Here is a 21359-nt window from a genome sequence, read left to right as displayed (position 1 = left end):
CCCCCCTTTCTTCCTGTTGCCTCATGGAGGGGCTCAGAGAAGCACAGACAATCTCTTAAGATTTTTTCTAAGCAGGGGATACATTACAGGGTCCAACAAACTGGACTGCTATATTGTATGTCTGAATCTTTTTTCTGTTTGCTGTCTGACAGCATATACCTCTGGGTGACTTGTCTGCTTTCCAAATTAGTGGCATAAATAAAGCAAGAGGCTTATGCTGGTTTGGCTTGGTTTTTTTTATTTTCCTCCTTCACACAGTTTATAATTTATAAGAGTGAAAGTCCATAAAGTGAATGCAGACATTTGTTTTATGATTTGGAAGGGGAGCATTGGGTTAAGAGGTTTCAGGACCTGGAAAGGAAAACAAAGCTAAAATGCCATTCTAGAGGAAGAGATTCTCTCTCCTTGTTTTTCCTGCCAATATCTTGAGTATTACTCACTCATCAGTCTAAATACTCAATTGGCCATTCCCAATTTCCTTAGTTTCTGGCTATTCAGCTTAACACCTGTGGCCAGTAGTGAATATTGTGACTCTGCTTTAAGCAGATACAGGTCTTTGTAAAGACAGATGAAAAATGAAGCATTACATATGCCCAAGATGAGCAAGACAATTCAGTAATTTTGGTCTTACCGTCATCTCTCATGTCTCAGTTATAGTATTGGAATAAATAAAAGCTCAGACTCTCCAAAACTTGAAATTTTCAATGAGATCATTATGAAAATTTCCAAAAGAGTTACATTTGTTACAAGATGTGGATATAGTTTTCTAGATATTTAATGAATGCGCAGAATCAGTGAGGAAGATTAAAATAATTAAAAATAATTACTTTCTCAGATGAACAGAGGTGAAACAAATCAAAGACGACCACATAGCCTCAAATGCATTGAGGCTAAGAGAATCTGCTAAATAATTGTTTGGCATGTCTTAAATTTTGGATTATTTTCTGCCCCATCATTTTGTTCCACAATTGTAATTGCATATAGTTATATTCCAAAAAAGAAATAAAAGCTCTGAACATTTATGAAATTTTACTATTTTTTCTTGAATTCCCACTTCAGGTCATTTAGGTCACCAATCATGTTCAGCTTCACATACAGGTTTCTTCCACAGTGGTGCTGCCAAGAGAATATTAACCAGTTATGGGGACTGCAACAGAGCTGTTGGGGATTCTTTCCTAGTGGTCCCCTCCATTTTTCCCCCCATTCAGAAGTGTTTTGGTCCCAGACTAAGCAAGATAACAAGCCATATCCAAATGATGTAGAAAAAGAAAGGAAATAGTGAAGAAATTCCTGGGATTTCTTTTTTAAGAGGCAGTTATATCCTTGAAGAACTGCTTTAACTACAGCCCCCTTTCCAGCCATTTGAGCTAAGTGACTCTTAGCAGTGACAGGCTGTCCCCACACTTATGGACCAGCGGCTTCAGGGGAACATGATGTGCTTTGTCACTGGATTTCAAAATCTTTGTTGAAGTGCAGAAATATACAGGTCAAGAAGATACTCTAGTTCTGTTCCGTGTTCTTACAGTTATAAATGTCTGTACTCAAGTCCTTCCAAATTTCCCAGTCTACTGGGTTCCCAAGAAAGCATTTCAGTGAAAAGGTTGTATGAATTAAAAACAGTCTAAAAAAAATAATAAAAATAATTTAAAAAAAGCTTTTCTTAGACTTGTACAAACCAGCCAAACATTTTTACTAAACTTTCCCACAAAAGTCTGCTCAGGAAGAAAATTATGACAAAATGTTTGCGACACAACAGTCACAGAGTCTATATTACAACAGAAAATTATAGGCTTAACATAAAGCATAATCATCACGACCTGTAGTAGGAAAAACAGATTTGCAACTCAAAATGAACTTTTACATACATTTTATGTTTCTCTACATTGCCAGTTTGTTGTCTAACAGCTCTCTTTGGCAAACCCCAATCTCACCCAAGAGGAAGTATTTCAGAGGATCAGTATTGTCCTCTCCACTAACAGCAGCACTGTCCAGATTTTGTTAGCTATCCAGAGAAGTAATTTTATAAGCCATTTTTAATTACTGAAATCGTTTTTTTCTTCAACATTCCTAATATTTTCAGTGCACCAGAATTTCAGACTAAGGGGAACATAAAGCAAACACAGGCCATGTAACACATACATTATTGCAGAACGAGCAATACAAAATCCAATATTTCATCCTTCACGGGAGACTATCTATTGTTCACTCAGCAATAAAGTGTATAAATTAAACTTTGATTTTCTTGTTTCACTTCTCTTTACCATGCCCGGTGTGTTGATGTGTCAAGAGAATTTTACCTTTTTGAAGTTTTGCTGACAGTGTTACAGAACCATTTTCTCTGGAGCACCCTTCTGAAAGTAGTTCTTTTTTAAAACCCTTTTTATAATATATCAATTTTGCTATCTCTGCAAAAAATATTACTCGCCTGAGGGTTTTTATACTTCTTTCAGTCATGCTGCCAGGGGGCTGATTGTTTCTGATTGCTAAAGTCAAAATTCACTGAAAATGGACTATTTAAGCTGAAGAGCATTTCACATGAGAACGGCAGGTTTTCCAGTCACCTTACTTGTCTATATTATTTAGCAACACAGTTACTATGTGATAGAGATTATAAAATCATTTGAGCTGGCTGCATTGACACCCTGGGCAGAAAAATAATTCTATTGTTTCAGATTCTGGAATGGCAGTCATAGAATAAAGCATTTGATTGCTTAGTGAAGGGTGCAGCATAAATGATGCAAATGGATATACAGGTGACATTACATAGGTCTCTGAAAGCTAAGTTATCAACACCAGGATGTCTCATATGAGTCATTTCACCAAATTTTATTGTTTATACTATGCAACCGGAAAAAAAAAATTCTATATTAAAATTGTTGTGAAGACTACTAGGAATCCTTTGTGCAATTAAAACATAAAGTCATCCATTAGACATAAAAATGCCCACTGAATCATTTGTATAACTTTCTCCTCTCTGAAGAATTGATCCTACATCGTATTATCTATTGTTTCACTGCCTCAGGCAAGAGGGTTTCATTCATTTCTCTGCACCAGCCTGAAATGTGCACAATACACTGAGGTATCTGGACTTAAGACAGCGTCGGTGATCTAAGTGAATTCGAGAGTGAGTGTAAACATGATGAGTAAAGTGTGCCACTCACTTCCAACTACACTTTTAATTTCTTTTACCATTTATCAGAGCTTTGGCACAACTGTGTCATTCCTCCCCTTTTTTTTTTTTCTCAATAATTTTCTTAAGCTTTCAAAAACTTAGGGACTTTTGAAAAGAGTGGCTGGCTGCTATATGATAGCAACTGATGTATAATAAATTATTCCTTGTATTTAAAGTGTAATGATGTTCCTGGGCTAGGCACAGTGTGTGCTGTGTGATGTGGGGCTGGAAAAGGAAGGAGTAAAGGCAATTTGTTCTGTACCAAAAATGAGATTGTGCTGCAGCCAACACCTGGGACTTCCCGAGCATGCTGATTTTGAGATTTCTCGTGCAGACATTCATCCAAGTGTGGACCAAATCTTAAAGAACTGAAGAAAACCAGACCTAGAAGAGACTGCAAAAAGGCTATGCAGTCAGCCCTTCTTCCCTAACCAAGAGCTGCTCCAGGTGCACCACTGACACATGCATTTTTCTAGTCTTTTCTTATTAACATTCGAAGATGGAGCTGCCACACATGGCCCAGACAATTTTTTCCAGAGTCTCACTATTCCCAGTATTGAGAAGCCTAGTATTGAGAAGCCTAGCCTCATTCAGCACTGTTGTGATTTGCCCATTACTGCTTTTCCAATACATCCATAATTTAGAGAGAGAATAGATTGTTCCATTCTTCCTCGTGGATGGGTTGTTACATATTCATAGGCACTTCACATCTTCACCCATATGTACCTCCTTCAACCAAACAACCCAAACCTTTCAGTTCTTCCCTTAAGCCAGGGAACTTACCATTTTCCTGTTTTACTGCTGGATCATCTCTTGAAAGGAATTATACTCAAAAAATATTTTCTACACTTGAAAAAACTATATTATTTGGTTTCTGATGGAAAAGGTGGAAGCAATTACATGTTCTGTGATAGAATGCTTAACTGGCATAACAAAAACTCTAAAGTAAAATACCTTGAGAAAATTTCCTATACACTAACATAGCAGCATGGTTGTCAGCCTCATTCAGCAAGATATCTTAGTCATTTCACAGTTGAAGTAAAACTGATTAATCAGGCATTGAACTAGAGGGAAGGAAATAGAATCACATCAAAGACAGGCAGACTAGACCGAAAGATTTTTTAGTTGAATAAAAACATTCTGGGGGGTAGGAAAGAAATACATGAACTAGCAAGAGAATGCCAGATAAAACAAACCAAAGATAACATGGTTTTAGAAATGCATCCAGAAGCCTGTAGAAAGAATTATCATAACATCCGTGACTGACAGAACTTTTGAAAAGTAAAATAATAAATAAAGAAATAAAAATAAATATCAGAAAAAAAACCCTTGGCAAACAGCATAAAGGTGCAGATGAGAAAGAAACAGAGACGGTACATGGAATAAACAAAGAGGCTTTACATTTTCCCCGTCAGAAATTTTGCCACAGTAATCAAGAAGGACAAACTATATTTCATGCTCATCTATTTCAAATATCCTGGAATGAATAGATGCTGCCTTTCCATGCAGCATCTTTCTCTCTTGTTTTATACTTTTACTATAAGTCTGACCCAGTCCAGTTTCCTGTTAGTCTTTGTGTCCAGAGCCTTAAAAGCAGTAACATCACATCTTTCAAAAATGCATAACTTGCTAGAGAGGAAACGCCTGCTTGAACCCACATAAAAGGAGCAGGCATTTGACAAATATCTTCAAGCTTTTGGGGGAAATCTATTTAAACAAACAGAGGCTAAGGATTAACACAGTTTAACAGTGCACATTTATGTATGATCACTAGCCCAGTTTGCATGTTTCATGTCACGGAAAACACTTGATCTTGATGATGGATGTTCAAGTGGAAATAGCGTGAGCCCCATTTTGAGATTTGGGCTTGTGTAAAAGAATCCATTTATGCATGTTTTACTTTAAGCAGACAAAAATTAAAATACGCAAATTCATAAATAGTGATTACCTCAGAGCAGCAGTTTTCCCATTTCTGTGAGTACATGTGACCTGCCTTGTTTGATAGCCGATTTGTATGTCCCAATATTTGTTCTCCTGTCTATTCTGTCTGTTACGGTTCCTCTTCTTCTTAATTAACTCGCGAGCCTCAGGATCTCGAACTGCCTTTTCTCTGTCCTTTTCCTTGTCTTTGTTCTTCCCTCGTTTCCTTGCTTGCCTTATTTGTCTTGAATGGGGCACCGAGCATGCGCTCCATGGTCCCACGTTTAGGCTGTACAGGCTTTCTTCAACAGTGCATGGGCTGGACTGGCAGATCTGGAACTCAGTGAGGTTGGGGCAAGCTGACCCACCGAACTGCGGCGGAGCCACCACGTGCCGAGTTCGATGCTGAAGTCCATTGCCACAGGTCTTTGAGCACTCAGACCAGGGCGAGAATTCGGCCACGATGCAGTCCTGTCGGCATGGGATGAGGCATCCCTGCTCCTGCCGTGGCTTTGGCTCAAAGTACTCACAGATGACATCCTCAGCTGGAACCCCATTGGACTTCTGTATACAGATGATGTCCCTTGTCTGGATCCCTTCCTCCCCTCTGAGGCACTCCAGGGGCTTCTCGTGGCTGCGGGAGAGGACAGGCCGGCACTGGTTCCAGCTGCCGATCTGCCAGTCATACAGCTCCTTGTGCCAGTCGCAGACCCGGAAACAGCTCTGCTGGTTGTCCGGCCGCTCTGGCTGCCTGCAGTTCGTGGGCAGCGTGGTCCAACCCTCCACGTGGGCACACCACACCGCTCGCGTCTGGATGCCTCCTGGACCGCATTCATCTCCCATGCATCTGCCCCATGGACCTGGAAAACAAGAGAAGATGCTAATATTGCACACTTAATTTATTTCTCTGCCATATTGCAAAAGCAAGCTCACAGCATTTCCTGTATGTCTAAGAATTTCATCCTTGGAGAAAGTTAAACTTAGAAAATGCAAGTATGGGATTACTCTTCATCTACTTTTTTTATGATTAGAGATACACTTCACTTTTTGTCCCAGACAAACTGAAAATTTAATATTGATTAATTATTAATATTGAATAACTCCCGAACATACACATGAATTAATCACATTAGAGAACTATGAACTAAGCAATCACATTCACAACTTATTTTTTGCTGTCAATGTAGGAGCCAAAGCTCTTCCCTTGAAGGCATGAAGTTGATCTCTCTCATCCACTTGAATAACCTCTCCTGGACTGTTTAATTTTTTTCTTCACATTTCTACTGCCCTACAGTTTGTACCTTGATACCAATTAATATTATGTTCTCTTACATCCGTATTGCATACAAAAATGAGAACAAATAAACAATACATTTTGAAAAATAGTGGTGATTTCAAGTAGGCCAATTCTAGTCTTTCCTTTATTATAACTAAAATAAAAATTAAAATCCAGTTTAAAAATGGTTGTTCCACACAATCTATGATATTAAAGCTCTTGAAGACAGAGACATACCAGCTGGTAACTCTCCAAAGAACAGAAGCTATTGAATCAGAGAATCATAGAATACTGGGTTGGAAGGGACCTCAAGGATCATCTGATCCAAACTTTCCTGGCAAAAGCACAGTCTAGACAAGATGGCTCAGCAGCCTGTCCAACTGGATCTTAACCGTGTCCAATGTTGAAGAATCTATTACTTCCCTGGGGAAATTATTCCAATTTCTGATTATTCTCATTGTAAAAGTTTCCTCTTGTGTCCAATCAGAATGTCCCCAGGAGTAACTAACACCTAAGAGTAACTTGCTCCTACCATTGTCTTAAATATCCAAGGTCTATGGTAAATATTTGACATGCAACATGTTGTTATAATAAATGTCAACAAAAATAAATAAAAGTCTATATCTTTGAAAGATGATGTAGTTGCTTTTTCCATTATTAAAAACTGTAACATTCACCCAATTCAACTTATGAAATCCACAAATCAGAGGTTAAAAAATCCTATATTTGTCAGGTTTTTTAAGCTCTCCCCTCATACACACTGTGAATTGACTTACTACATAAGAGCAAAAGAACAATTCAGAAGAAAACCCTGAAAACCCTAGAACTATTTATCAAGGAAAATCTGTCTATTTGCAGACACTTGATGACACAGAAGACATTTTCTCCAACTGAGGAGTGCTCTGTCCTATAAAGAAATTGGGGCCATGTAATCCTCATTCACCTGAATGACCCCCGTACAAGACTATTTGTGTGAGTAAAGCTGTTGAAGAAGCCAGGTTGAGCCTTTGCTATTTTCAAAGCCAGTTAACAGCATAATTTTGGTACCGCACAGGAATAAGTGAAATGAAGTATGGCAGCTACAAATTATTTACAACATCTTCTTATTGAATGATTGGAAGGAATATGTGGCCACATCTTATTACTGATTCTCACAAGCTTTAAAACTCTCGCTGGCTTCAACACAATTTTCATCTGTTCATCCAACATTAACTTCAGTACCAGTTTGGGAATGGGCTGCTGATAGGCTATACATTTAGCCTCTGCTCCTTATTGTCTCTTTTCTAAGTGAACACTGTGGCTGAACAGTTCAGTCGTAGTTCTAAAACCCTGAGAATGAATACTAAATAGGAATACCAGCTGGCAGATTCAGCCCATGGAAACTCCCTCATATTTTTTTGCAAATAAATTTTGAATTATAGTTTCCCATATCTATCTAGCTATCTAGAAAAATGAATGTATATTATATAATATAAATACATTTCAATTTCCATTTCAGCAAGACTGCACTACTTTATCTCTAACCAGCCTTCACAAGTGACCTAAGCACAGTTGTACTTAATTTGGGTGTATTTACACTGAATTGAGAGATACCATTTGCTCAAAATACCACTTTGAACACCTGCCATTTTTTAAAAATAAAGACTACAGAAAATCTCTAACTAGAGCAGAGATACAAAAAACAATCGTGATTGAAATAAAGCTAAATTTTTCATCTTGCAAACTACAAATTTCTACCTTACCATGTCACTACACCTTGTGTATCATTTATGTGTTCAGTGAAGAAATCTCTCTTTTTAACGATCAAGTCTTTTCTGCACCGCAGACAAAAATTTTGTCCACTTGGGATTCTATCACATCTCCATTCATCAATAATCAAAAAATGACATTATACCTAAAAATCGTGCTTGTCACCAAAGGATCTTCAATCCAATTCTAAAGCAGTTTTACAGTATTGAAAATGCTAAAAATCTCAGCCTTGACACAATAAATACTGCCTTTGAAAATGTAAATATGAACAAAAACTCTGTTATGTGACTGTGGTAACTGGGCAAAAATTAACTTTTCCATTACATTACAAATATGTTATTTTTAGAACTGAATACAAAACAGTGATGAGATGCACAGATAGACTCATGTAGTAAATTGCATTATTTTGCTTGTCCTGTGAAGCACTAAGACATTTTATAAAATCATTACAGGTGAGTACCAACAAACCGTGCTTACATGACCCTTTGAGCAGACTACTGCTCCATAATTCTATGTTCATGTGCATGTTGGCATAGAGGTCTTAGTGATGTATCTGACCCTCCCTTTTAGCTACATTAGGCTGATTTTTAAGTTTAAAGACAAAATAACCCACTTAGAGAGCAAGTACACTAAAAGCTTAAATTTTCATTCTACTGCACACTTCTTTATATGACTATAACAGGGTCTAAAAGGGAACCACAGCTTTGGGGCAAGGACTTGTTTAGGCTTTGTCCTAAGTGATCTTCTCCAAAAAACTAAAGTGCTTCCACATTCGACTAAACCAAATCTGCCTCTCACAGAAAGTTAAAATTTGTGGAAGGGGGCAGGTGTTAAAAAAAAAATGTGAAAGTAAAAGCAGAAAACAAAGCAAATAATAATTTGCATAATTCTTCCCTGCCCTCTAAGCCTCTGTGCATCCCTATAATACAGTGACTTTAAATGGCAGAAAATTGTCATGTGCTTTCCAGCCTCCAGAAATCCCTCTGTCCCTGCAGTCCTGGCCACTTACTCCCTGACCCTCCCTCCTCTCACTCAGATGTTTTCTCTTTTCTATGCTCAGGATCACAGAATATTCTTAGTTGGAAGGGACCCAGAAGGATTGTCAAGTCCAACTCTTCAGTGAATGGTCTGTCTGGGGATCAAGACCCCAACCTTGCTGTTATCAGCACCATGCTCTAACCAAGCAATGTTTGCTTGTTTGTGTTGCTTTTAACCTGGAAAGCCTTAATCACAAACCAAAAGAATTTTTTTTTATGTGTGTGTGATAGAATCAGGGATGAATGTTTGTTTTTTAATGCATGTTTTAATACGTACAGGAACGAAAAACCAAACTGGTACCATTCTTCACAACTAGCTACATTTCCCTTTGGGGTTATGGAATATATAGAAAAATAAAAACATAAAGGAAAAAGACCCCAACCCTAACACTTCCATACTCGGTGTTCATTAGAACAAGAGTATCAAGCAAATTCCCAATGAATTAACTTCAAAACACCTATGAATATTTGAGCAATTTCAAGAGCTTAATTAATTCATCTTTTTTAAGGTGAAGAAGATGAATTGACATTTTGTTCCTTTCTTTAGTTTTTAAAGAATAAAATAATATATAATTTTATGTATTTCTAGCTGTATTAACAGAAACTTGCTTTGACCAAGATTATTCCAAGAAATACCAATTTTTTTAAATTTTGAAAACAATATCTGCCATCCACATTAACCAATATTCCTGTTATTTTTCACTTGCTCACTTTGAAATCTTCACTTATGTTACCCACATTTCCCTGTACCCCCGAGTCACTGTAGTTAGCCTCAAGCTGAGGAAGGTTGTTGCTAAATGTTTGTATGGGTATGTCACAAAAGAGAGAGAGATGTTCTCTCTGATTTTCCTTACAACCACCTGTCTCTCTCTCCCAGTTATCAAGAGCCTACAATAACTCACTTCTAACTTAAGTGGCCCCAATCACATTGCAAGCTTCAAGGTGAGACATGGTTGTCTTTTGAAATTAATCACAGGAAAACAGGAAAATAAATGTCTCTGAACTGAGTAAAAGGGCTTTGTGACTTTTTCCAAAAAAGCAAAGAAATGAATCCTAAAGTATTGCTAATCCACTGTAAAGTTTTGAATGATCCTCAGAAGTATGAGAAAATCACATACAGGTTACCTGCAACATGTTTTTTATATTATATCATTATTAGGGGTACTACATTTACCACTGTATTTGTAAATACGACATTTTGAGATAAAATTAACTTCACAGAAACTAATGTAGCATACATATGCAACTCAGAATGAAAGAGATCAGCAGAACACAGTGTAGGGTTTCATCCACCATCACTTAAAGGCTGCAGGAGGTGGGAGGTGGCTGCCCTTTCAGAAATCTTCAGCTGATAAACACTAGTAACAACAAGAATGTCTTAGGAAACCTGTCAAGCCTAATCAAGGCTTTATATGATATTTTAATTTGGTCTTTATGAATATTCTTTAGGTTCTCTCTTTCCCACTGGAGCAGTCTTCACACAGACATTCTGCAGTCCCTGCTGTGTGCTGATCCAGACACGCCTTGCCAATGGGATGTATGTGCACTCAAACCATTTCACACGGGAAAAAAGGCTACTGCTGTGAATGCAAAATAGCTTTTCTTTGGATTTGTTCTAAACATACTTAGATGAACAAATCATAGTTTGCCTGTAGAGTGCTGAACTTGTTTCATGAAAATACTATCGTTTATCCACTCTTTATTTAATCAGTGTTTTACAAATGGCAGCTACAGAAATAAATAGGAAGTTTGCTTCTTTTTGTTCTGGGAGTTGTCACTGAAGTCTTAGTGAGTATAAAATGTCATTTGTAATTCTTTGTGTTCTAAAGAGATTACTTTAAAATACAATATTAAGATTCCCTCTAAGCTTCTGAAGGATTAACATTTATTTTTTTACAGAGCAGGACCGTAAGTGAATTAACCATTCCTGCAAGTTTATTCTGCAATTTCAGGGACTGATCACAATGGAGTCAAAAACTGAAAACTAAACCTCCACTAAAGCACTGACAGTTTTGCAGCTGAGAACAAGGTAAGCTATAATTGTATTTAATATAGTATATTTAATATACTATATTTTAATATTGTTTCAGGTATTAAAATTATCTCTCTTTGAAAAAGAACTTACTTTGAACTTTGATCCAGGACAAATCAGGCTACGTGAAAATCCCTTGAGCTTTTCTCCTCATACACAAAGAAAGACAAAATAATCCCCCAACTATCCTCAAGCATAAAACTCCAAACACAACTTAAAGCATTGAGCAGACATTACTCATATTTTTAACAAATGCACCACTGATTTCAACTGAATTTTGCCATACTTTCTGTGAGAATTGGTTTTGACCCATTTTGTGTTACTTGTTTGGTGTCTGTAAGTAGCATTAACAGTTTAATTCCAGGGAGAGAGATTCAGACTGCATGAGAAAATGAGCAGCTTAGTTTTCAGTATTTTGAGAGGATTGTATTTAATGGGACTATTGAGAGACTGATTAGCAAAAATCTACTTTTTCTAAGTTCAGAAACAAGCTAACCTTACCTAATATTGGAGACCTCAAATTTCTTTGTACCACGAAAAGGTTGTAAAGAGGGCAAAGAAGGTTAGCTGGGTGATACAGGGCTGAGTCAGAAGGACATAAGTATTACAAGATAGAGTTCAAGCCTAAGCAGTAAATCTCAAGAGAGGTCAAAAAGACACAGATCAAGAAGTATTTGAAGGACTCAGAAAATGACATTGAGTGCAAACTGCAGCTCCTGATACTGGAGCTGGTCAAGGAGCTGGGTGAACAGCAGGTCACTAAGAATACAGCAGTCTCAGAGCTTTGGCAAAATCACTTGCAGATCCTCTTGGCTAAATTAAAATATTATAAGCATGTCTGTAACTTGGTACAGTATACCTGTATTATCTATATTTGCTTTACACAATTACAGTGACAAAGGAAAAACAACCACTGCTGCAGCAAAGTATTTTTATCACAGGCAGTAGCTAATTGTAGAAGTCTAAACAGGGAACAGAGTCTCTCTGATATAGACACATTGCCTTTTACACTGGCAAAAAGTAATACAGCAAAATGCTGTAATTCTAGATCAATTACTGATAACTTTTTTTTTTTTTTTTTTTTAGATGCAGAGTCTGATATGCTGCCAACACCACATGCTGGCCACATTTGGACAGACAAATTCTATAATTTATACTATTGGGAGTGCCAAGACAGTAGAAGAGCACTGATAGACAAAACCTTTATTTTATTTTCGCGTCTTTCCCACCCGTGGCAGGACTCCCTGCGTGCTGTATGACTTGCTGCCTGCTCTGCTTGCCAGCAAATTCTCCCTCCAGGAGTGCTATGGATCACTTTGACTGTCGTTTCTATTTAATGCTTTTGTCTTTCTTGGCTCCTCTTTCAGAGGTTGAAAAGAACATGCAAGGCAGTGTCTGTATCAAACAAAATGGACTCAGGATATAGAAGAGAGATAAAAATGGAAAGGATTCTCAACATAATAAAACACAGTACCTGTGATTCAGAGGAATATAATGAAGTATCAAATATGTCTACACATTATTTGACTCTTAGATCAAATTTTTATTTTCTAATGGCAAAAGGGAGAGTGTAAGTCACAGTGCAATTCAAAGAATTACAGAATCTGAAGAACAAGTTGTTGAAATTTCTCAAATTAACAATGAAATAGATTAAAAAAAATTTAAAAGTAATGTAAATTAAACTAATTTATAAATGACACATTGTTTTCTCAGCTTTCCAGAGCATTTCAAACAGCAGAATAAAGAAAATCAAAGTATATAAAAATCAGCCTCTTAGTTATCTTTCTAGATGTGCACATAATTATTAAGGCACTTAATAAAATGTTGACCCTTTAATTCTTTTCCTCTATAAATATCCATTGGGAAATACATTCACACATATTCCTAATACTATTCATGGTATTGTAATTAACATCATCCATCTGTTTTAAAATTTCTCTAAAAATCATGACTGTAACACACATAGTACAAACCTAGGAGTAACCAAATCATTATAAATTCTGACATCAATATCAAAAAAAGCAGAAAATTTATTCAGAGTTCCCCTAACAGCATTGTCATATTACAACCTCACAATTACTAGAACCAAATATTTATTTTCCTCCAGCAAAGACGAAAGTAAATTTTATATATTAGAAAACTGCTGAGTCCAAGGCAAGGCTGTGTATTCCATAACAAAAGTGCTGAATGTAACATCCTTTCCCAATGTTGATGTGGTTTCTTGTGCTGTAATACATGGCAGTTTTAACACCACATTTCACTTGGTAGAGAGGTTATTTTGCTGCTCTGTGCTTTTTTCTGTGCCTTAACATTGTGACAACTATAATAGATATTGACTTTTTTTCCTTTTTTTATAAACATAGGCAGGGTAAAAAGTATCTATTTCTACAATACAAAAAAAAAAAAAAAAGAAATGGAAAGGAAAGGAAAAAAAAACATAAAGAAATCAAATGGTCTCAAGATTTTTCTCCTCTTTTTAATATAATGCTAGTTCTTCATCTGCCCTAGACAGCCAGGCCTGAGAACTGAATTCAATACTTAGATTAAAAAACCCTCAACCACCTTCTTATGTTTGTCACTGTTTAATATTTATTTTGTTGCTCTGGCTGTACGCATTCTATTTTTTAAATAAACTGCATCAGGATCCACACTTTTCATAACACATTTCTGCCCAAAGTAATTTGACTGTACAGTGGCGTAACACCCTGAAAATTGCTATCTGCACCAAAGCTATCAAGAGCCTTCAGCTTGCACTTAGTAGTGCAACATGTTTATCTGAAGCATATGCTGGCACATACACAAACATGAGAGGCTGACATCTCACAGTGCAGAACTGTCTGGCTTTGTGTTGTTGTTATCACCTGGAAAGAAATCCTTTCCTTTACGCTTATTATAAACTTAAGCTAATTCCCAAAACATTATTCAGTTTTAAAACAGTTCTTCCTCCAAAATTTTTTTAGCATAAATTCCTCTCACTGTTCATTTTCCCTTTACATAGCATAGCAGTAGCAGACAAAATGAATATTAAATGAATACGCAAAAGGAATATTTAATTGAAGCAGCATGCTTTAAAGAGAAATAAAGCTTCTCTGTTCTACAAAGCAATTACATTGCTTTGAGCTTCTAGTCATGTTGGAATAAATGCTTCTGATATTGCATACAGTTTCTTCTAGCCAACAGTCCGTTTACATATAAAGCTGGTTCATGAATGTTTCTTAGTTTTATTAGAGGTGGTGTTAAACCATCCTAACATATTCCTCACATTGCTCTCCTTATGTTGCCTCTCTAGTCACACTGCTGGCTGAAAAGCCAGATAACGCTCTTCTGACAAAATGATGATTCTCATACACAGCAAACACTTTTGCAGGCTTTGTAAGTTGGATGAAAGGTTTTATTAACCTTTGCTTGTATCTCTGCCACGTGCCTGTTTTGGTTTTCTTCTGATTACCCACAGCTGAAAGCTGCTCTGCCTCTCCCCTGTGAGACAGCTACACTGAGTCAGGCCAAAGACATACTTACCCCAGCAACAAAGAGCAGGAGCTTGAAGAAGGTATAGAAATATGGTGAGCATATATGATGTCCTCCTGGTACCCCCTCAGCTTCCCACAAGCTCCAGTTCCCACACCACAGCAGACATCTTGGTACAAACTTTCTCATATAAATGATACTTATACATGGACATTAGATAAAGAAAATCCACGTGTTCTTCAACCACCTTCTGAGTAAGATGAGTTTTAGAACTCTTATGAGAAACTCCTAAATTTTCAGTTCTTTTTTCCATGCTACCAAAATGTAATGATAGAAATGTATAGAAATACCAGAAATGTCATGATAGAAAACACGTGGCATGAATCTATTTTTAATTATACAGTGGGAAAAGAAAAACAAAACAAAAACCAATCCCATGAACAGCAGAGCCAATTACAAGTAAATCCGTGAAATCAGCAGTTACTCCCAATTATTATTCAGCCTGTAATCATGAGTAAATAGTATCATTTTACAATGAAAGCTTTATAATAATACGTGTTACAAAAAACATCACCATGAATTATTCTTATCTGTGTCCCTGTAGCCTTTTACAGCTTTGCCAGAATCTGATTTTAAGAGATAAATCAATTCAGAATCCAATGCCTGTTAAAGAGGAGGATTTGATTTGTATAGATTAAGATGAAGTTTTTTCCTTGGTTTTGAATGAAGATTCACTGTTTTCTTCCTATTGGCATTTTATATTCAATTTACCCACAAATATCAAAGGAAATTTTAACCAAAACACTGCCGAGATAACATCTCACATAACCTGAAAATCTCACTCACAGTAAGTGTTCTCACAGACCATATGTGGAAATGTAGATTTTTGTACTAATTTAACCAACAGCAGCTTGCCTCCACTTTTCATCACAGTGAATCCCAACAAGATCTATTGAAAAAACACTACTAGTCCTTGTCATGACACTTGGGCATCAATACATGTTGCAGCACCAATTTCTTGGTAATGTTAGGAGAGTTTATTTCTGTGCAGTCTCATGTAATCTAATGGTAATTAGTCATATTGAACAGGTAACAGAGACTTTAAAACAGATTTAATTTCTATCACAAATAATTTTGCAATTCAGTTTATTAAATGTGGTTTTCTTTAGTACACACAGACTGATGCCTTAAAAAAAAAAAAGAACGTTTCTGTTTCAGTTTTCATCAAGACCAAGTGAATGATTTTAATTTTCTGCCTCTGTTTCATTTTCTGCCCTTTGATTTCCTTCCCTTGTTCATCATAGCCTCCTGCTGTGGTGCTGATGGCCAGAAGTGCTAGTTATGAGGCAGCTGAAACCACAGGGTACGTCCATCAGCACAGGCCATCACACTTGTGCCAGCCCAGTGGTTTGTAATCCCAGGCTCTGCTTACATTAGCCAAGGGCAAACAAGTCAAAAACCTCCTTCCCTGAGAAATGAAGAAATTCACTTCTACAGCTTTTCAGAAACTGGCTACAGCTTTTAAACTAGGCTACTAGAACCAGAAATCAGAAATTAAATGTAGCATCTTTCCACAATGACTTGTTTAAAAGGTAAGATTCCTTCAAGGTATGATGTCAGACAAGGTAGCTGGAAGCTGGTAATAAGAAAACACTACAGTTCAGTTGCATGAAGTCAGAAAGGGATTTGGGTTGTACTCAGCCCCACTGCTAGCCTGCAGGATGATCTATGTACACCACTTCTGTCACCTTGCACTTCAGCTTCTTCAGTGTAAGGCAAGGATAACAAAATTAATTTTTAAAGCCCATTAGAGGTATTAACGAATAACGGTGTGCAATACGTAAAGAGCAGTAAGAATTCATGTTATGTCATTTTCTCTCTGGAAGCACACAGTTTACTCAATATCTTTCCCCTGAGTTTTGCTCTAAATCCCAGTTGTGTTGAATGGTGTGTTTTAATAAAAAAGCAAGAAGCCCAGGTAATAAACTGACACTTTTTCTTACTCTTGACAGAAATTTTATTCATAGAGCACAGCATGCACACTTCTCATCTGTGTCTTCCCTCTGACTCCTTGGCCACAAGAGAGCTAATACAGATTTTCAAAGATCAAATAAGAAGGTTTCTTGTATCTCTGGATTCTTTATAGCATTCTTTGCTGCTAATGGAATGAAATAAAATAGCAGATCTGAACATAATGAATATCACTTAAATAATGTAATGGATCTGTCATCCTTTTGGCTTTCTTCTAATTCATTGGAGCAAAGAAAGTTTAATGAAATTGCATCTACAGAACATTATGCAAAGGGTCAAATGTATATAATTATCTTTATTTACCTTTAAATATTTCATTATTTAAATCGCCTCAGTGTTGAGCTGAAATAACAATCCAGTCATAACTCTTTTGAAGTGCATTAAGACTTTATGTCTTGCGGAGATACATTCTCCCAAGCATATCCTCTGTTCATTTATTATTCATTATCATCTGCATTTTGCCAAATTCCTTTGAAACCCATGTCCCATTTTAAATGGCAACTTTTCCCTAAAACTGTGGTGCATTCATTATAGAGACATCGTACTTAAAAGTCTGTGAAGGCAAGGCAACTAAGTCTTGTGGATATGCTCAAAATACAGGTGCCACTGTGCATCCGGCAAGAATAGATATGTATTAGTTTTGAAGAAATCTTATCAGGACCATATGATATCTGTCACTGCAATGTATGCAAAATAAGCAATGTCTTCATCTGAGTGCCCTGTAATCAATCATTTTCATTCAGACACAAGAGGGAGAAATAATTAGTTCAAGAAAGTGACTTGTTACTTAGTCACTTACTTCCATCTGGCAAACGTGTTGCAAAATTGTATTAAATAAGAGGTTTTGCCTATTTTTGTGATGCTGGAAATACATCTAAAAAACCCTTTTGTGTAAGTACTTTTCTCAATTTTCTTTTAAAAAAAATTACTATGAAATATTAGCGTAGGCAGTCATTTCAGTACCTTAGACTATATCATAACACTGGCTTTTAAACAGAACTTCCCATTAATCACGGCAGGGACTGCTGCTTAAAAATACATGAACTTGAGCTGATATTATCACACTGACCTATCACAAGAACCGAAGATGTCCTATTTAAAATGCAATGAATCACTATTACAGAAAAATTAAATGTGCCCAAGTATTTTAAGGACTGCATCAGAAGAATACTCTCAGAAATATCTAGAAGATATCTTAAAATTCCTCTCACCCGTCAAAGAAACAGAGACAGAAACACAGTCATCAACCTTTGCTTTAGTCTTCTCTCCTAGCACAAAACCCACTTACCCTTCCACTGATAGTACTATCTTTGTTATTCACAGAGGTTATTTTATAAGTAAAAGCAGAATCTTTTAGCAGATGCTAAAAGATATTTTGCTCTTTCTCTTGACAGGTAACTTTTTTTCTTTAGCATCACCTTAAACCTTCTGTAGACTTGGAAGGATTTATTTGATTACTATATTGGGAAACCTCCAATTTAGTAATTATTAAATTTACCAATTTAATAATCCAAGTTAAGAGAAGGTGAGAGGCAAAGAATGTATTAAGAGACTTCACACATGCGAAGCTACACAGTATCAGGGCAAACTGCATCTTTGTCTCCAGAAAGGCAAAACCAAGAAATTAATTCTGTATTAGAATTATGAATTCTAATAATCTGCTGCTTCCAATGTGCTAAAGCATGAAATTTTAGCAGTGAGTAATTTCACAGATAAATTCTCCAGTACCACTTTTTGTCACTACTATTCTCCTGTTATCAAGATTCTCATTCAGCCTTCAAGAAACCTGCAAACCTTAGATTTTCATCAGATGCTGTTAAAGTCTCTAGAAAGTAAAATCTGACAGAATACATACCATGTGGCAGTAATCAGATATTTACGAAGGCAATTCTTTCAGGTTTAATTTTTGAAAGAAAAAAAAAGAAATTTTATTTAAAAATTCTGACAACTTGGAGGTCTGGCAGAATTCTTGTGGAGATTAAAAAAATAACATCTACAGGAAAGAGAAATTCTTCCAGAGAATTTAGCATAAAGTAAAACATAGTAGGCAGGTGGCAGTTATAACTGCTATTAAAATAAGTAGAGAGAGGGAGGAAGGAAATAATCCTTTGGCTTCTGCTCTTCCAGAAAGCCAGCCACAATTCTAAAAGCTCATCCAGTAAAGATGATATACCACACAGTATTTCCTCTATCAAGTATACCTCTGTGAAAGGCATGCAAATGTAAAGCAAGTAAAATTCACATTACTGCAGGATTTTTAAAGGTACCCATTATATGTAAAAAAGAATGTTTTAAATCTGATCTTGACTGTTGGCTGATTCTCACAGTCAGCAGAAACTTAGAGAACATTTCATGCACTGCTGAGATAACACTTGGCAATATTTGATGTTCTACAAAATATGAAGACCTGAAGGAAAGTTGTAAAGAGGATGGAGCCAGGCTCTTTTCAGTGTGCCCAGTGATGGGACCAGAGGCAACAGGTACCACCTGAAACATGGGAGGTTCCCCCTGAACAGTAGAAGGCAGGTTTTGGCTGGAATAGAGTTAATTTCCTTCATTGTTCATAGTAGTTCACATGGGGTTATGTTTTGGATTTGTGCTGAAAATAGTGTTGATAATCCAGAGATGTTTTCATTACTACTGAACATTGTTTACACAGCGTCAAAGCCTTTTCTGCTCATTACACCACCCTACCAGCAAAGAGACTGGAAGCACACAAGTTGTTGGGTGAGAAGATAGCTGGGACATCTGAACCCAACAGATCCAAGGGGCATTCCAAATCATATGGCATCATGCTCAGCATTAGGAGTTGGACTTTGATGATCCCAGTGGATCATTCTCAATATATTCTATGATTCTGTGATATATAGCTGGGGAAGAAGGAAGGGTGGAATGTTCAGAATTATGGCATTTGTCTTCCCAAGTAACCCTCATGTATGATAGAGCCCTGCTTTCCTAGAGATGGCTGAACAACTTCCCACCCATGGGAAGAGGTGAATGAATGAATTCCTTGTTTTGCTCTGCTTGTGCATGTGACTTTTGCTTTACTTATTAATCTGTCTTTATCTCAACCCGTAAGTTTTCTCACTTTTCTCCTTCCAACTCTCTCCTCATCTCAACAGGGAAAGTGAGTGAACTGCTGTGTGGGGCTTAGCTGCCAGCTGGGGTTAACGCATGACACTCAAGAAACTCTTTTTTGTGGGGGTGCCTGAGCATTAGAACAGGTTGTCCAGAGATGACAGAGAGTCTCCATCCTTAGAGATATTCAAAAGCTGTCCTGGGCAACTGACTCTAGGTAGCCCTGCTTGAGCAGGATATTTGGACAAGGTGACCTCCACTGCTCCCTTACAACTTCGTACGTTCTGTGATTCTGTGAAATACATACATCAATTTGAAACTCAAAAGTCACAAAGTCAGTATTTGGTCATGTATCTTCCAGAATCTCCTAAATTTTCTAACTTCACTATGCTAAAGTTTCAAGCACTATATGAAGACTTATAGACATTATGCATTTATGAGTAGATGCAGCCAGAAAGTAGACAGCAAGAAAATGCTCTCTGTTAAGGTTTGGAATCCACGAATCATAGAACTTATTATAAAGTCTGTACCTTTCTAGAAATGGCTATTTAATTCCATGCCACAGATTCTGTAACAGAAAACTGACAGGAAGAACAATTTATTATGAAAACCATCTATAGAATTTAAAAATTTAACTAATAGATGATTACCAAAAACTTAAATGTGTAACATGAATTCACACTTCATTAAATATTAACTACGTTAGAAATGAATTCCTAAATATTTTTATAATTATTACATCCAGTTCAGTAGAGAAAGAAATGTGACAGATATAAAATGGCAGAAAAGATTTAAAATTATACGTTGAGAAATTTTACAATGCACTTTTTATGGATTACCACAAGTGCTAAATCTCATTGTTTAAGCTTCATTGAACAATGTATATTTATATTCATTCTTAAATCTCTTCCTCCCAGTACTTCAAAGTATTAGACAAATATAAATTAATTTTCTAAATGGTGAAGTAACAGTCCTTTTGCAAGTTTTGATTTAAGGGAGAAAATTATTGAGATAATAATTTTCCACAGAATCCAGGTCATCAAAACTGCTGAAATGATGCTATCCTATGAGGTTGATCAAATTTCTAGGTAGCTAAATAGTTTACTTCACATTCTTCAATTTTGCTAATGACTGATTATACTTGAATTCCTTGTGTAACTTAAAACAGAACTTCAAGAAAGAGAGAAAGTCCAAGAGTGTCTTTTTATGATATAATAATATTCAATTAAAGGCCATTCTAGAAGGCAACAGTACTTTAGTGAGAAGCTATTGTTGCACACCTCAAGAAGTCTCACTAAGCTAAATAACAAATCTTATCCTTTTAAAATACTGAGATAACATTATACCACTTTAGCACAGCTGCTTTGGCTACATCACTTAGGAAATTAGAAATGTCATTCTCTATTTTAATTCACCTTCAGGAAAGAAGGTTAACTCGTTGGCAAAGAAATTTTAACAGGTCAGATCTTTCAAAATCAATAATGAACTGCACGGGAGATATCTTTCCAAAGGGATAACTTCAATTAAAACAGCCCTCACCAGAGATAATGAGTAGAGAAGGAAGGTTAGTGTTGGACAAAGAAACACTGGTCCCCT

General features: G+C 36.5%; 1 protein-coding gene across 8 annotated transcripts in view; it reads right to left on the bottom strand.

Annotated features, from left to right (window-relative positions):
* Nucleotides 1–21359, bottom strand: part of THSD7A (thrombospondin type 1 domain containing 7A) — a 285664-nt gene that overhangs the window by 118448 nt on the left and 145857 nt on the right. For all 8 annotated transcript variants that reach the window (XM_032111028.1, XM_032111075.1, XM_032111082.1 and 5 more), the window contains one exon: nt 5121–5952. In XM_032111028.1, the coding sequence (XP_031966919.1) occupies nt 5121–5952 (832 nt within the window). The remainder of the gene's footprint in view (nt 1–5120; nt 5953–21359) is intronic.

Source organism: Corvus moneduloides, chromosome 1, assembly GCF_009650955.1.
Source record: "Corvus moneduloides isolate bCorMon1 chromosome 1, bCorMon1.pri, whole genome shotgun sequence".
Classification (NCBI taxonomy): Eukaryota; Metazoa; Chordata; class Aves; order Passeriformes; family Corvidae; genus Corvus; species Corvus moneduloides.
This window is presented reverse-complemented; position numbering and strand designations above follow the sequence as displayed.